We start from the raw sequence: 15,946 nt of genomic DNA, 5'->3' as shown, positions 1-15,946 counted from the left end.
AAATATGGCATCAAGTGTGGATTATTTAACAAAATAAATAAATAAACTTTAAAAATATTAATTAAACGTTTTTGCATTTTCAGTGTATCAGCACCCAAGAATTGGTGTGGAAGTTCAGTCGTTCTGTCAACGGAAGCGTCACTCGCAGCGAGTTTATTCAACTTTGTCCAGCTTTAATTCAGCAAACTGTGAGTGGTGTTTGTGCGGATGTCACCAAGACCAGCATTTATCAACCAACTAATAAAGAACGTGAGTATGACACTTTTCCCTACCTTGTAACTCCAACCTTGATCGCTCTCAAAAACCGGCTTGACGGAGGTCGAGCGTACATGACAACAAACATATGCACACAGCTCACGCTTTCGATTGATGAAGGTTTTTATAAAAGTGGCGGGTCAATCCAGATTTTTATTTTTATTATTTTTTTAAATTTTTTGGCTTCAAAGACCAGTCCTCTTCATATGCCGAACAGAGTGGCTGCCTTCCTTCTGATCAGAACTTTCTGTAACAAAAATAAATAAATAAATAAATAAAAAATAAAAAATCTCAGTAATTATCATAAGGTGGTTGACATACATCCCCCTCCACTACCAAAGTTACCTAATGGGGAAAGAAATTAAAATTACATAAAATATTAGCTCAGTTTCGTGTTCTGGGTTGTAATTCTTAATAAACTCAAAAATAATTGTCATGTGAATCCCACAAGGATGCTCTGGGTTACCAAAGGAAAGTCATAGGTCCGTGAAGACCCAGAAAAAACTAGGGGAAAAAATAGTTCACCAGTGCTGGGAGTGTCTTTAAGTAGATGCTTTTTCGCTCACTTACTGTAAATATTAATTCTCAGTTAGCGTTTCGTGGATCTCGTAAGATACACATCACTATCAGAGGTTTATATTAACGATTGAAGCGACACTTTCTGGATTCTAGAGACATATCTCTCTTATATATACGCTCATGAGCCAAAATATTATGACTACCTACCTAGTAATGGGATGGGCTTCCTTTGATCGAGATAACCGCTTGCTTCCATCTTCACACTAACTCCACAAGACCACAGAAGGTCTGCTCCAACTAGACAGAATAATGCGCAAAAGTCAGGATCTGGTGCGAGTCACTGACGTTGACTTCCGGGTGCACATGATCCCACAATTGTTCGATGGGATTCAATCAGGAAAATCGGAAGGCCTGGGAGTACACAGAATATTTGGATATGCTCTTTACGCTCGAACCATGCACGCGCAATGTTACCGGATGCCTGTTATCACATGCAGAGCAATATCTGATCCGAAACAATTCCCCCGGTACGAATTAGCGGTTCAGGTGTGTTCAGCAGCGATAAGAGGAGCTAGTGATATCCACGAGAACAATCTTCGAACCAGACCGGATGTTATAATGTTTTGACTCATGATTGTATAGTAAAGTAGTCCAAATATAATGGTAAATAGGCCATAGAAATTCAGCATTAAGAACCCTTTTAAATTTCATAAATTACGCGATATTTAATTAGTAACCCATTTATTAATCATGCAAGAATCTCCCTTTATTTACAGCATGAACCTAAATCGACTTCCACTTTCTTTCGTGCAGTGTATGGATACAGCTCGTTAGCGGTGTTCGTGATCAGTCTGTGTTCGCTTGGAGGAATTTTACTGCTGCCTATTTTAGGCAAGGAGACCTACCATTTCGTTATGATGGCATTCATCGGATTGTCGTTCAGTACCATGGCTGGAGATGCTCTTCTACATCTTATTCCTCAGGTGAGAAAAGGAGGTAAGGGTTAGCATTGGCCCCCCATCCAGATTAAGTACATCACAGTGATCGATGATTGGTTATCTGAACAAATATAGAAAATCATATTTCTTTTTTGAATTGATAATTAGAGCTTAGAGTGTTTACTTAGAGTGTTAAATAAACAGATATGGCTTGTCAAAGATCTTAAAAGAGTTTTGGACATTATTCTGCTTAGTATTGAGTTAGTTAGAGACCTACAGACGTCTTCATTCCCTAGCCCTCCTCCTCCTCCTCCTCCTCCTCCTCAGAAACAGAAGAGTGAATTCTGATGAGAAAGGTAACATCGTAATGACAGTGTTTCAAAATATAAAATAACAAGCACTCGTATTAAGTAATGTTCTAACAGATGCATTTTATTATTGAATAAAATAATATTGGTGCTCGAAATTATTTGCTCATGAAAATTTCCATATACCGGACTAACAGAAGACCGTCATAGGTTCGATTCTAATCACCAACCAGAGGAACTTTCTGTAGACCTTTTTTTTTTTTTTCTTTCTTTCAACATACTAGAATTAGTCGATTTTGGATACAAACAAGTAGGCTTTTCCTCAGTGAAACTTGATTTTTAGCGCGCAGCTCAGAAAAATAGACAATAGAATTCATCAGTATTTCAGATAATAATGGGAACACGAGATGGCAGCAGTTGTTTGCGGTACTCTCGTATCTAATAAAGCTACGAATTTGGTAGAGATGACCTTATCTATCAGTGACAACTACAAAGGACGCAATGTCGAGAGGTTAGGCTTTAAAAAGAAATTATACCTACTTCTTACGAATAAAAAAAAAAACGCGTTAGATGAATTATTTTTTATTTATAAAATAAATAAATTTTCTAATGCCTTTTATTCTCCAAAGAGGATACGGGCACTTTTATCCCTAACTTTTTTTGGAAGTTGATAAGCATCTAGTCCCTCTCTCACACCTTTGTCAAATTACTGAATGCATCTTAGTGTGTGTGTGTGTTTTAGATAACAAGCTATGTCCCTAATTCCTAAGTCGTATTCTCTGCACTGTTATATGGTCGATTTATGTTGAGTTAACAGATTAGAAACTAGAATTTCTATGGTGACTCTACTTGCCTTTGCCAAAGATGACTAACTGTGAAATCAGCTGAGCGAAGGAGTTCTTCTAGTAGTCGATGAATAGAACCTAAACTATGGAGGACTTTCTTCAGAAGTCCTGGCATCATAAAATTGGCATGAGACTATGCAAGCAGCAAGCATTCTTACAAATATTCTTAGTTACCTCTGTCGTAATTCCAATCAAATCCATCCATCTCAAGTGCAGAAACGCTTCTCCATTATAAATGTCATCATTAGAAATACAGCAATCATGATGCTCAGGGACAGAACAAACGCGTACGCGAGGAACAGGAAAAACATTCATGGAGATGCAAATCTTATATGCACAAAAAAGATGTGCTGCCTCGGGAAAGCCCAAACCATCAAAATTACGGTAATGTATACCTAGACAAAAGAGGAAGGTGACTCAAAGACCAGTACTTCTGAAGAAGATGTGTACAGGATGTGTACATTTCTCCAAGCACACATCTTCTGAAGAAGATGTGTGCTTGGAGAAATTTTTCTTTCTGGTGAGAGTAGGGAGCATGTTCTTCACCTGATGCTTCGGCTCTACTCTCATTAGAAAGAAAAATTTCTCCAAGCCTCTGTACATGTCTTCTTCAGACGTACTGTCCCTTGAGTCACCTTCCTCTTTTGTCTAGGACTTAGGTGTACTTTACCGTAATTACCAAATATCGAGGAATTACTGTGAGAAGAAAATATTTCTCCAAAGATGTATAAACTAATGGATCCTATAAATAATGAATCATCCCTTATAATAAAGAAAATGCTAAACGTAGCATCGTGGTAGAATTGCAGACACTTCCAAAATTAATTACTGTGAAGGAAGATGGGAAAAGTCTTTGTCAGCATCGCAAGTTTCAGAAGCGCAGGAGGAGGAGCTAGTGCTACCCACCAGCAAATCACGAAAACAAAGATTTCCCCTAAATAAGGACAATCTAAAACCGATCTAAATAAAACTCCTGTCGAGAACCACAGGGGTGGGGGGGGGGATTAAGCACCGAGTTCCGATCCAAGCAAATCTCTCCTTTCGGATTTCCAAACCATTTGGATACTTTCTTTCTGAAGGAAGGAGAAGGAGGTCAAACATCGCTCCTCTGGGATTCATCCACTACTTGCTTATGTGGATTTATGTGGATTAGTAAATATATCGCAGTGGATGAGAAAACAAGACATCGTCTTGACTCCTCGTCAATGTGGGGGCATTCAAATGCACCAAAAATAAACAAACAAATAAATAAAAAGATATAAAGTCTCTTCGGGATATCCGGACTGTCCGTATAGGGCTGTTGTAGAATGTTTAATGATTTCGTGGGGATATTTAATGATATGTAAATGTAATTAAAAGTTTAGTTGCTGTTCATGTAGTTATATTTCCCATTTGTAATTAGCTTTACGTTTATAATCATTTGTATTCGTACGTCTATTATTAAAGTTGTTATAATTTAGCTTATTTAAACGGTTGAGCAATTTTCAGTTTGAGCTAATAAGGGGATGCATTCACTGTGCTAAAGAAAATCCTTGTAGCAGAGGTAAGTTGAGGAAACGGGGGATGGATGAATGTAGGATGACCGAGACTTTATATCCTCATTGCAGGTAACAGATGTCCCACTGGAACATGGCAAGTCTGGACGAGGTGGAAATGTCATGGCAATTGAACCACCATCACCACTCGACCTGGAGACTTTTGATTCCGTCCCACATATCTAAGTAGATCTGCTACTTAACGGATGAAGCAGCTCAGATCGAATACGGGTTGACTGTGCTTTGGGAATGCACAGTCAACACGTATTCGATGCATTCAAATAATATGGCGATGTTTATAACAATAAAAAAAGCAAATATTGATCGATGTGTTAAATTTGTCCGAGTCCCTAAATAACATAAGGAACTCATATGGTTTCGGAAATCGCATATAATTTGCCTTCCCCCTTCGTATGAGACAACCCAGAATTCCCCAACACACATTCATTTAAAAGTTAAATTCTGGCTGGAGATGCAAAACGTCTACTGGTAACCATGAGAGTTAATGGGGCCCTTGTGAATAACGTAAAGATCCCTGGGGAAGCTTACCATCTTTCATCTTAGCAATTATAGCTAAGTATTTTAGCAAAGGTGAATAAAAATTCACATTTCTTAGCTAATTAACTGCGAACGAAAACGTGCATTGTGAATATTTTCTGAAACAGTGCAATACAAAAGATAGAAATCCCTTTATTCTACATATCCTGTGAGAATATCAGTTTTAAATCCGGATTTCTTACATTGATCTGATAATAAATATGGATTTTTTTTAATCTTTCTTAAAAAAAGAAAAAGGAAATATATTAAAAATATTTTTATTGGTTTACTGAATTTTTCCATTTTTAAAGCTAATGTTGGTTGGTTCTTTCTCAACCTCAAAAGCTTTTAAGAGTGTAATAAAGCAATAAAATCGAATTCATTTGTTTTTCTTTTCCCAATTCTAGGCAATTGGTCTACATTCTCACGGAGGCCACAGACATGAACATAACGAGGGTCCGACTATCGATGACATCCCTCCGTATATCTGGAAGCAACTTGGAGTTCAACTGACGGTCTACTGCCTTTTCCTCTTTGAGGCCATCACTCACATTTTGGTCAAGGAACCGCAGAAAGAGGTAAGACATGCGCCGATAATCAGGTGACACAAATGCAAATATGAAATGTAGGTGCGTGTCAAGAGAGAGAGAGACTGCTAAAACGTGTGAAGAAATCGAAAATGCGAGGTGTAAGGAGATTATAAAATAAATCTGTTGCTTACAGAAAGTTGAAAACCACATAGATATTCGGAATTCATGCATACCGTGCGTTCCTAGCTTGACGATACTATATTTGTGTATAGTTAATAATTAATAATAATAATTAAGTTACTTAAATATAAAGAGCTAATAAGCTTCATTTCGGCGATATAAACATTATTTAAATTAAGGGGATATTAAATCCCACATTGTTTTAAAACCGAATAAGAAACTCAAAGATTGGAATCAGAGAGTTTCATGCCGAATATAGTAAACTATAAAAATATCGGCGATTACTAGCGTGAGCTAATGCAAGTGACCCTAGTACGTAGTACAATACCTTAATTTAAGTAACGTTTTCATTGCCGAAATGAAGCTTATTAGCTCTTTATACTTAAGTAACTTAATGGTTGCACCTGTTTTGGAAAACTCGTTCGCAGAGTATATAAGTTCTTTTCGCTATACACTTTGGTATTAGGTCTAGCTACTCACTGATGAAGCCTCAAAAAAGGCTGAAACCGGTCTGGGTAGTGACCTCCCTCCATAATGTAATAACAGCATACATTTCCTAGGAAATGTGTTTTTACATTATGGAAAATACCTAAGAATAGCGATCTGAACTTTCCCCACCTTTGCAACGAGTTGCCCGAGATTGTACTACGTACTAGGACTACTTGCATTAGCTCACGTTAGTGGTCGCCGATTCTTTTATAGTTTACTATATTCGGCATGAAACTCTCTGATTCCAATCTTTGAGTTTCTTATTCGGTTTTAAAACAATGTGGGATTTAATATCCCCTTAATTTAAATAATTTAAATAATAATATTTTTTATTACGTATGATACATACATTTGTTTACCTATGATACATACATTGCATGCATTTGATTACATATGATACGTACTTCATTACATCTTTAAAAAAATTCAATCTTTTTTATTATTAAAATTATGATTACACATTATGATGACATATTTACAACATTTTTGTAACAATGAAATTTGTACAGATTTTTTTCCTTTTTTTTTTTTAAATTGATCTTGGATGAGATGTATTCTTAGCTTTCATCCTCGAAATTTATTTGTTAAGCTTATCTGAAGATGACACCAGCTAGTTATCATTTATTGGTTTGTTTGCTGTGTTGGAAAGTAGACTGATGTTTAATAGATTTAATAATAATAATAATAATAATAATAATAATAATAATAAAGGAGGAAATTATCAAAAATCGTCTAGAAATATAACATTCAACTCCGAGAACAAAAGACATGAGGGATTTACCGCTCGCATTCCTAATAATAGGGACATAGGAAACAGTATCATATACAAAGGGACAGGAAATGTGATGAACGATGAACCCCTTCCTGTGTCTTTGTATTTCCTCGTTCGCATGTTACGAATCTTATTGAGCATGTGGGGTCACAACACGACTGGACCACTGTGTAGTTTAAGATATAAAAATAAAGGATTCTCATCTTTTTAAACTCAGAGTATTCTTCACTACCATTCTGTATTTTGTTAGAGCTGGAAAAATAATGAACGAATGCATTGACTCACTCGTGGGTTAGGTTACCCTTCTTTCTATTATCCACCAATATCTGAAAAACCATTGAATCTGAATGTGATCAGAAAAGATCTTTTCTCTCTTTGATTACATCATTATCTACATGTGAAAGGTCTAATCAAATTCCATTCATCTCTGGTGAAATTTACGGCAAAAAAAATCAACGAAACTTTTTTTTTCAGGATATAATTCTTCTTCTTTGATCTTTTTGGCGCTTTACGATACTTGGCAAGTATCCTTACTTTAAGCAGGATAAGATGACTCAGTCCAATGCTCATTTGTTTGCAAATAACGTGTATTGTCATGACGAATTTGTCGGTTTTGCAGTAAGAAAAAGCCAGATATTTCCAGGAGAATTCCTTATAACCTCCGGATGAGACCAGCTAGCTAATATTTAGTTAAAATAAATCCTTATAAAGGTTATTCACGTCGTATACGGGATTCCAACCTAATCATTCTAACCAGGAGGCATCGCATTTAGCTACTGAGCTACCGAGATTACTCGCCAAGGTTAGTTGGCCAAAAATAGGCCATTTTACCTAATATGAAAAGGAAGAAGATAAAACTTATTATTATGCCATTATTCGTGAAAGTCGTCTATCGTGTGCAATCAGCAAAAAAAAAAAAAAAAATTACCGCAATGTTTAAGTAATTCATATAAAATATCTTTAAGTATTTTAAGATGCATTTTCCCCTGTAATCAAAAATGTTATACGAGATCGGATAGGACGTTTTCCATTGTCTCTATCTGACTTAAAAAAAAAAAAAAAAACTCAAATCTGATAGTCACTGTTTTCAAAACAGCAGTACTTGCAGATAAAAGAAGGGTTGTCGGAATTCAAAACGATTTTCCTATAAACAAATCACATCACATGCTCTATTTGAAAACAACTATTTTCTTTTCACGGTGTGTAAAGAACCGCGTTCGAGCGAAAAAGTAATGTTTTGTACAGTTTCCTTATTTGAGGTCAGTGTTGCCAACGAAGTTGCATAAAACTTTTTAATAATGACGTCTCAAATAGTTACAGAACATGTGCAATAGTCCTTATAAGGACTGGCTTAAAGGGGCGAAGCAAGAATGCTTTTCATGTTCCCCGTTATCTGTAGAGGACAGTGTAGGATAAGGTGTTATTGAGCAATTAAAGCTGTGATCATTGCAGGAGGGTATCAGCAATAGCCGAGCCTCAGTTAGAACTTCATTGGCTACAGCATTACCCTCCAAGGGTATTGGCTTGAATGAATCAATCACCGCCTGCTTAAGTAAAGGTGATATCTCAAAAATTCGGACGATCTCTAGGCCACTCCATAGTGGGCGAAAGACCGTTCAAATCTCCGCGTTGGTTCCACTCAGTGAAACCCACCACTGAGCAGAACCGCTCAAATACCGAAGAAAATAATTCACCGACAAAGCCCCTCACAGGGCCGTGCCGGAGAACACTTTCCCCGGAGACTCAAATTGCTCCCTTAAGGCATAAACCTCAAGAGAGCAAACTCTCGAAACTCATTATCCAAGGGGGTAACAGCAACCCTCAGTTAAACTTCATTGGTTCAGCATTGCCATCCGTTACCCTCCAAGGATATCTCATCATCTCATCACCCAAGGGAGTAACAGCAACAGCCGAACCTCAGTTAAACTTCACCGGTGTTACACTCCAAGGGTATTAATTAATCAATCACCGCATCTCAAGGTCGATTGAATCAACCTTCCGACTTCTCAGAACATGTGCAATATCTAATCTAATCAAGTAATTTTGAGTTTGATCTAGATAGCACATATTTTCCTGTTAGGATAGAAATCTATAAAAAAAAAAAGAAAAATGAGAAAACTCAAAACATTCTTTAAAATTAAGATATACTTTATAGTTTAACATTTAATATATAAAAAGTTTTTTAAAAAATATATAATATTTAAATTTAATGAAGTTTTTCTTCGGTAACTGTGATGCTTAACTAACCAATTAATAAAAAAAATGTTTGTTCCATTTTTAGTACATCTCTGAATACACTGATTTCGTTCTGTTATTTAAATAGAGCAGATCTTTATGTCATCCTATTTTATAGAGAAATAATAATCAAGTATTTATATTTCAGGAATCGCAAGTGCATGGACACACGCACTTCCCTTCAGCCGTAAGCGATCAGATGAGGTTGAATTCATTACAGGAAAAATCCGAATCTAGGCAAGAACTTGTAAGTGGTCACAGTTACATTTATTCATAATTAAATGAATTCTTATCGCTTTCTGTCATAAAATCACATTCGAGTTACACTAAACCTTATTAAGAGCCAGTTTATCGTCTTCATGGGATTTTCAGAATATAAATTGACATCGTAAACCTATATAAGTTTTTTTTTAATTTTTTTAAATTTTTATTTATTTATTTATTTTATAAATACAAAATCCTAACGGGAGCTGTATTATCGTTTCATGCCCACCAATTCGGAGGTATTGGGTTTTTTGTTTTATTGTGGATTGTATTTTAAATATGCCTTACTAATGCATGTTTATTCTCCGTAAGTTTTCATAATATAATCAGGTGCAGGGGAAAAAAAAAAAAAAGTTTCTGAAAATGATAGCTCAAATTCTGTTTAGCGGTCCTTTTGAATCGACTGAATAATCGAATAAAAATAATTATAAAGTACATATTTGATTTCAATATTTTACATTCGTCTATATATATATCTCTATTTTCTTGGATTTTTATTTAAATAATTTTTATGTCTAATTGAATTTTCTTTTTCTTTTTATATATTATAGTCTTTCTCCAGACAGTCATCCGTATCTGTGGATCCTGAATTAATGAGCGGACAATGTGAGAAACCCGTGATGAAGTCGGAAAGAGTGTGTTTGGGTCTGACTTCCATGGCATGGGTTATCACACTCGGAGACACCGTACATAATTTTGGGGATGGTCTAGCTATTGGAGCTGCTTTTGCATCAGGACTTCATAGTGGGCTTTCTACATCGCTGGCAGTGTTCTGCCACGAGCTACCACATGAATTTGGTAAGTGTTTTTTTGAAGACGAAAATTGGCTTTAATTCTTACCATTTTAAGACATATTTTAAGAAAGAGAGAGAGAGAGAGAGAGAGAGAGAATAACTAAGCCTGTGGGATTAGTATATTATGTCTGCTAATTGCATGTATTCTCCAGCCGGTTTGCATACTTTTCGGGATGAAAAAGTCATCACCTCTGTATAATATCTGTTAACGCACCTTCAGTTGAAAAGTCTTCTAAAGGTTCGAGATTAGGACTGAAGCGACTAAGGCTGTGAGAAATGTGCTGCTGTTGTTTGTATGTTGCGAGAAAGTTCCACGGATAGGAATTATATTTTCAGCGTGCATTTTGCTGTGTGTTCACTTGCTTTGATCAGCGCACTGATGTGCATTTATTCCCACAGGAGACTTCGTGGTGCTGCTCTCTACTGGACTGTCTTTCTCCAAAGCCCTGCTGCTCAATGTGCTATCAGCGCTCTCTTGCTTCCTTGGTCTCTACATCGGCATTAATCTAGGAGATGACGAGAACGCCCGTCAATGGATCATGACGGCCACTGCCGGAATCTTTTTGTACGTCGCCCTTACAGAAATGGTAGGTTATTATTATTATTACTTCAGGGCATACAGTCCTAACAGCAGAATATTTAACATTATGTCGAGATAAAGCTTTTATAACCTATTTTTAACATAAATAGGTTATGAAACCTACACCCAGCTAAGAAATATAAGCTTTGTTATCAAATTTAGGCCGGTAGATGGCGATACTTTCCACGTTCTTTTCGGAGTAATTTTTAACTGATGTGATACGTTTGGATCATTTTTAAAATCAGTAAAATACTTCAACTACAGACTTCGGTATTGATTTTCAGTACCGAAGTTCTAAGTAGTTATTTTTGAAGTTACTAAACTTAACAAATTTTATGGGAAATTTTGAATAAATATATCTTTATAATTTTATTTATTTCGTATCCAAACACAAGCAGTACAGTAGTAAGTAAGTGGTACAACATGATTTACAACAAAATAGGATACGTTACAATGAGATTAGCTTAGATTTGGTAGGTAAATTATAAAGGGAATAATAATTAAACATGAAAAAAAGGAAACTATACATAACTTATATACAATAAACATGGTCAGATGTTCCTCCAGTATCTTGCACAATCAACTGCTCTTTCTGTGCAAGATATAAGGTCCTCTTTTGTACAAGGCGATGGAAGAAAGGGACAAGAAAGAAGGTGTTCCATGGACTGGGTTGTCCCACACTCACAATTGTCTGGGCCAGTGAGGTAGCCCCCATTTGATGAGGTTTTGTTTGCAGCGTCCTATCGTCGGAGTCTGTTTAGCCTTTTCCAAGTCTAAGTGGGCACCACGTGGAAGATGTTGGGCTGTTGGAATACCAGTATTATTTTCAGAATTAGTGCAAGCCATTGTTGAAGTCTTGTCTCTGGGAGGTTTTTAGGTAGTTCAACAGTTGTCAGGAAGCTATGTCGGGATCTTAGTCTTTGGGGCACTGCGGTCTGGCCGAACAGTGGGTAGAGTTCATCATTCATTTGTCTGCTTCTTTCTTCAGCTGAGAATGCAGATCTTCGAATTGAAGGGGGTGCAATACCAGCCAAAGTATACAGGTCTTTTAGTGGTGTTGGTTTCAGGCATCCTGTAATTAAGCGGCAGTTTTCATTCAATGCTGTGTCAAGTTTTTCAGCATGGCAGGATCTGGACCATACTGGGCAGGCATATTCAGCAGAAGAATAGCAAAGGGACAAGGCAGAATATCTCAGTGTGCTAGGGTCTGCACCCCATTTGGAGGAAGTGAGCTTTCTTAGTATGTTATTTTTTGCATTCACTTTTGCCTTTTTTTTTTCTATATGGGTTTTATATGAGAGGGTGCGATCGAGAGTCACACCGAGGTAGATTGGTTTCCAGGAATGTTCTATATTAGAGCCTTCCCAAGAAATCTGTAGCTTCCTGTTGGCTTCCTTATTGTTAAGGTGAAAAGGGCCAGTCTGGGTTTTCAAGGAGTTTGGTTTTAGTTGTTTGCTGGTATAGTATGTGGTTAGACTATTTAAGGCAAGTGATAGAGTAGTTTCAATGGACTTGTTTTTTGACTGAGTAGCTATGGCAATGTCATCAGCATAGATAAAATTTCTAGTTCCTGAAAAGATGGGGAGATCATTGACGTAGATGTTAAAAAGTAATAGTGATAACACACTTCCCTGGGGGAGGCCATTTTCTTTTTTGTGGTGCCAGCGGCTCTTCCTACCCCCAAGGTCCACGTAAAAGCGTCTGTTTTTCGAGAGTGATTGAATCAGGAGGACAAGGCGAAAGTCTAATTATTCTGTATATTTTATTTCTGAGTGTGAGATGGTTTACGGTATCATATGCTGCAGTTAAGTCTACAAAGACTACTCCTGTAGCTAGCTTTTGCTCATAACCATTTTCTATATATTGAGTGAGGTTGAGAATTTGTGATGTGCAGGATTTGCCTGGTCTAAAGCCAGCCTGCTCGGCAACAAGATGGGGTTCGATTAGGGGTTGTAGCCTGTTCAAAATTAATCGTTCATAGAGTTTAAAGAGGTTGCTGAGTAGTAGTTATATAGGTCTGTAATGTTTTGCTTCGGTTGGGGGTGTCCCTGGTTTCAGAAAGGCCACCACTTTGACTTGCCTCCAGATAGTTGGTATACCCTAAGGATACCAACTATCTGGAGGCAAGTGTTGTAGAGGTTTAATAACCACTCTTTAGTCCTGGTTCCAAAATGTTTAATCTGTTCATTACAGACATCATCAAGGCCTGCAGATTTTCTAGGTTTTAATAGGTTTATGGCAGCATTGAGTTCAGTGATGGTGAAATCTGAGTTAATCATATTTTGTTCCTCGCTTGGGGTTCTAAGTATCCTTTTTTTTTTTTTTTTTAGTGAATTTTCCATTCAGCAGCAGCTGGTGAGCAATTTGATTAGCTGTTACCTGCGGATGCTCATATGGCTTAGTGAAATCCTTCCTAATTCTGTTGATAAAGTTCCATGCCTTTCTGCTGCTATGGGTCATATCAAGGGCTTCTATTTTTTTTTTTCATGAGGAACGCCCTTCCTCTGCCATCTTGGAGCATAATTTTTCTCTTGCTTGGATAGTCTCTTCTGAGAAGGGGTTGGTGTTGTAAGTGGTAAGTAATCAGCATACTGGCTTGTATGTCATTGGAAAGGCCTGGAATGTAGTTTGTGTGGCATCCTCGGGGGATGTGTTTGGTGGAGATTTTCCTCAGTATTTTTATGAATCCTGGATACTCTTGAGGGTTTGGAGGGACTTCTTCTATGGAGCGGTCAAGATCTTCCATGAAACTCTTCCAATTAGCTTTTTGGAAATTAAATCGTCGTCTGTAAAGGACGGTATTAGGCATAATTGCTGGGGTGAATTGATGCATTATAGGATGTTGAGTATGTGGAATCGAATTTAAAACTTTTTAACACAGATGTTGGATATTTTTGAGATAACAGATATGAGGTCAGGGTTATAGCTTCGCTTCCATCTGCCACTGTTGAAAGATGCAGAGAGTTTTGGATTATGTATCAGGCTTAGAGAAAGATTTTCAGCCCATTTTTCAACAAGTTCTCCATCTTCGTTGGACTTTGTGTAACCCCCGTTAACACTATGGCTGTTAAAGTCACCTAATACAACATTAGTCATGTATGCATTATTATTGAGGAGGATGTCAGGGAAGAAGCTTTCTCCTTCTGGTGGTTTATAGACTGAGTTGATTGAGATATTTTTAAATGTGATCGTAATAATCTCAATGTTTCTGTTGTTCGTTGAGTCAATGGACGGTGGGATCAAGTTCTCTTTCGTAGCTATTGCACTGCCATATTTATCGTGGGATATTTCTTTGATGAGTCTCATGCCATGGATGTAAGGTCTTGCAGTACCTTCTCCTCTGTGAGTTTCTTGCAGACAGAGCACATCGCAGTCATTATCTCTGCAAATATTTGCAACGAAATCTTGCTTGACACTGGAGAAACCTTCAATATTAAATGACATTATTTTTAGGCTTGGCCCCAGGTAAGATCCTTTAGGGCAGAAATTTGGGAGCATTTTAGTTCTATCACTTGCGTTTGGTTGATAGCAGCTTTAGCTTCCCCTAATGGGTACTAACAGGGTGCAGGAACGAGAACCTAGCTGCTGCGTACCCCATCTTTTATAATAATATTTATTCATTAACTTATGTATAAATAGTATTTATTATTTTTACAGCTTCCTCAAATGAAAGAAATCAGAAGAAGTAGTCCGTGGAAGATGCTTTTTGCACAGAATCTTGGAGTACTTTCTGGAGCTCTGATCATGGTCGTAATTGCAATTTATGAAGATTACATTTATCTGTGATACTTGCCCAAAATCACATATGCAAAACTCATCGAAACATTTGGACAGTATTGCTTGAAGACGCTAATTCATGTTTCGTTAGAAAGAAGAAAAAACATTTGTGTAAACATCAAGATGAATGTGAGAATTTAGTGAGCATTCATTGTGTTAAAATTTCCGGAACAATCTTCGGTTATACTGGCCTATTGCCGCTGAAATTCATTATTATTGTGTAAAGTGGATCTAAGTCCATGAAACTGATCGATCCGGTTCCGTGTCGGCCTCCGTCTTTGTAATTAGAAGACTGTTATCTCAGCCTTAAAGGACTTGACTGGAATCCATAAAGATGAAGGAATTGATATTATAATAATCCCTCATAGGATACTGTGATAAACAATGTTCCTTATGTTGTCGCTAGTAGAATGAGACACAGTAAAGTTGTCCAATATCGGACTTCATTTCCTTCCCCTCTTATACTGACTGTTAAACGTATTCAGAAATTATAACAGTTATTAACTGTGCATATGAAAATGCCTCCAAGAGGTAAATCTTTACTGATTGTATACGAACTGTATCATATATTTGTATTTGTCAATACAATACTGTATATCAAAGAAATGATACTCAGATGCCATCTATCGTCAGATATATGTATCTATAATAATTTTGAATAATAATGATTGATCTTTACTTATTTCAAGTAACTTTAATCATTAAAGTTACTTGAAATATAATTTTACATTTTTCATTGTGTAAGTACAAGAAAGAAAGTAAATGTCGTTTGAGTAAAATATTCTAATTTTAATAAGGAATGATCTTTTTGGGTTATAATTATCCCAAGCGTGAGAATTTCTTACAAGTTTACATGAATTGTGAAAATCTGTGACATTTTTGAATGGCCAAGATGAAACACTGTTTTATCAATAAAATTTGAGAAAATTTTACTAGATAAAGTAACTAAATGATATAAATTATTTAGCAAATATAATAATTTTAAGAACTATTGAAAAATAATTGATTTTTATCTTAAAAATAACATTTAAATTTGTATTTTATGAAAACAGAAAAAATAAATTAATATAAGTTGAATACATATTTAAATCAATTATATTTTATATGAAATACGAAAGCAATATAGTATTTGTTTTTGTTTTTAATTCGGGGATTAATTTTGTATGAAGTGAATTATCCAATTGTAACATTTATTCAACCGGACTTCTTTCTTAGAAACCCTCTATCTCTGCTAGTAATAAACTACGAGACACGCAAGGTAATTTGACAGCTTCATAACATTATATCTATTTTAAAAATCTATTTTAAAAGAGACATGATTGATATTTATCTAGTCAGCTATATGCGAATTCGGTTTCTTAAATAAGAACATTAAAATTCTATTGTCA

General features: G+C 36.3%; 1 protein-coding gene across 1 annotated transcript in view; it reads left to right on the top strand.

Moving 5' to 3' along the window:
- The window catches only part of LOC150109372 (uncharacterized), a 72,739-nt gene extending 57,295 nt beyond the window's left edge, over positions 1-15,444 (top strand). The window contains exons 6-12 of the mRNA XM_090402229.1: positions 84-249; positions 1,588-1,757; positions 5,345-5,515; positions 9,292-9,390; positions 9,959-10,205; positions 10,601-10,788; positions 14,439-15,444. Coding sequence (XP_090258355.1) covers positions 84-249; positions 1,588-1,757; positions 5,345-5,515; positions 9,292-9,390; positions 9,959-10,205; positions 10,601-10,788; positions 14,439-14,567 — 1,170 coding nt within the window. The 3' untranslated portion in view covers positions 14,568-15,444. The remainder of the gene's footprint in view (positions 1-83; positions 250-1,587; positions 1,758-5,344; positions 5,516-9,291; positions 9,391-9,958; positions 10,206-10,600; positions 10,789-14,438) is intronic.
- The last annotated feature ends 502 nt before the right edge of the window (positions 15,445-15,946 follow it).

The sequence above is a fragment of the Typopeltis vanoorti genome, chromosome 2 (assembly GCF_054136105.1).
Source record: "Typopeltis vanoorti isolate ZY-2024b chromosome 2, IOZ_Tvanoo_1.0, whole genome shotgun sequence".
In the NCBI taxonomy this organism is placed as follows: domain Eukaryota; kingdom Metazoa; phylum Arthropoda; class Arachnida; order Uropygi; family Thelyphonidae; genus Typopeltis; species Typopeltis vanoorti.
Note: the sequence above shows the minus strand (reverse complement) of the source record. Positions and strands in the feature narration are given on the sequence as shown.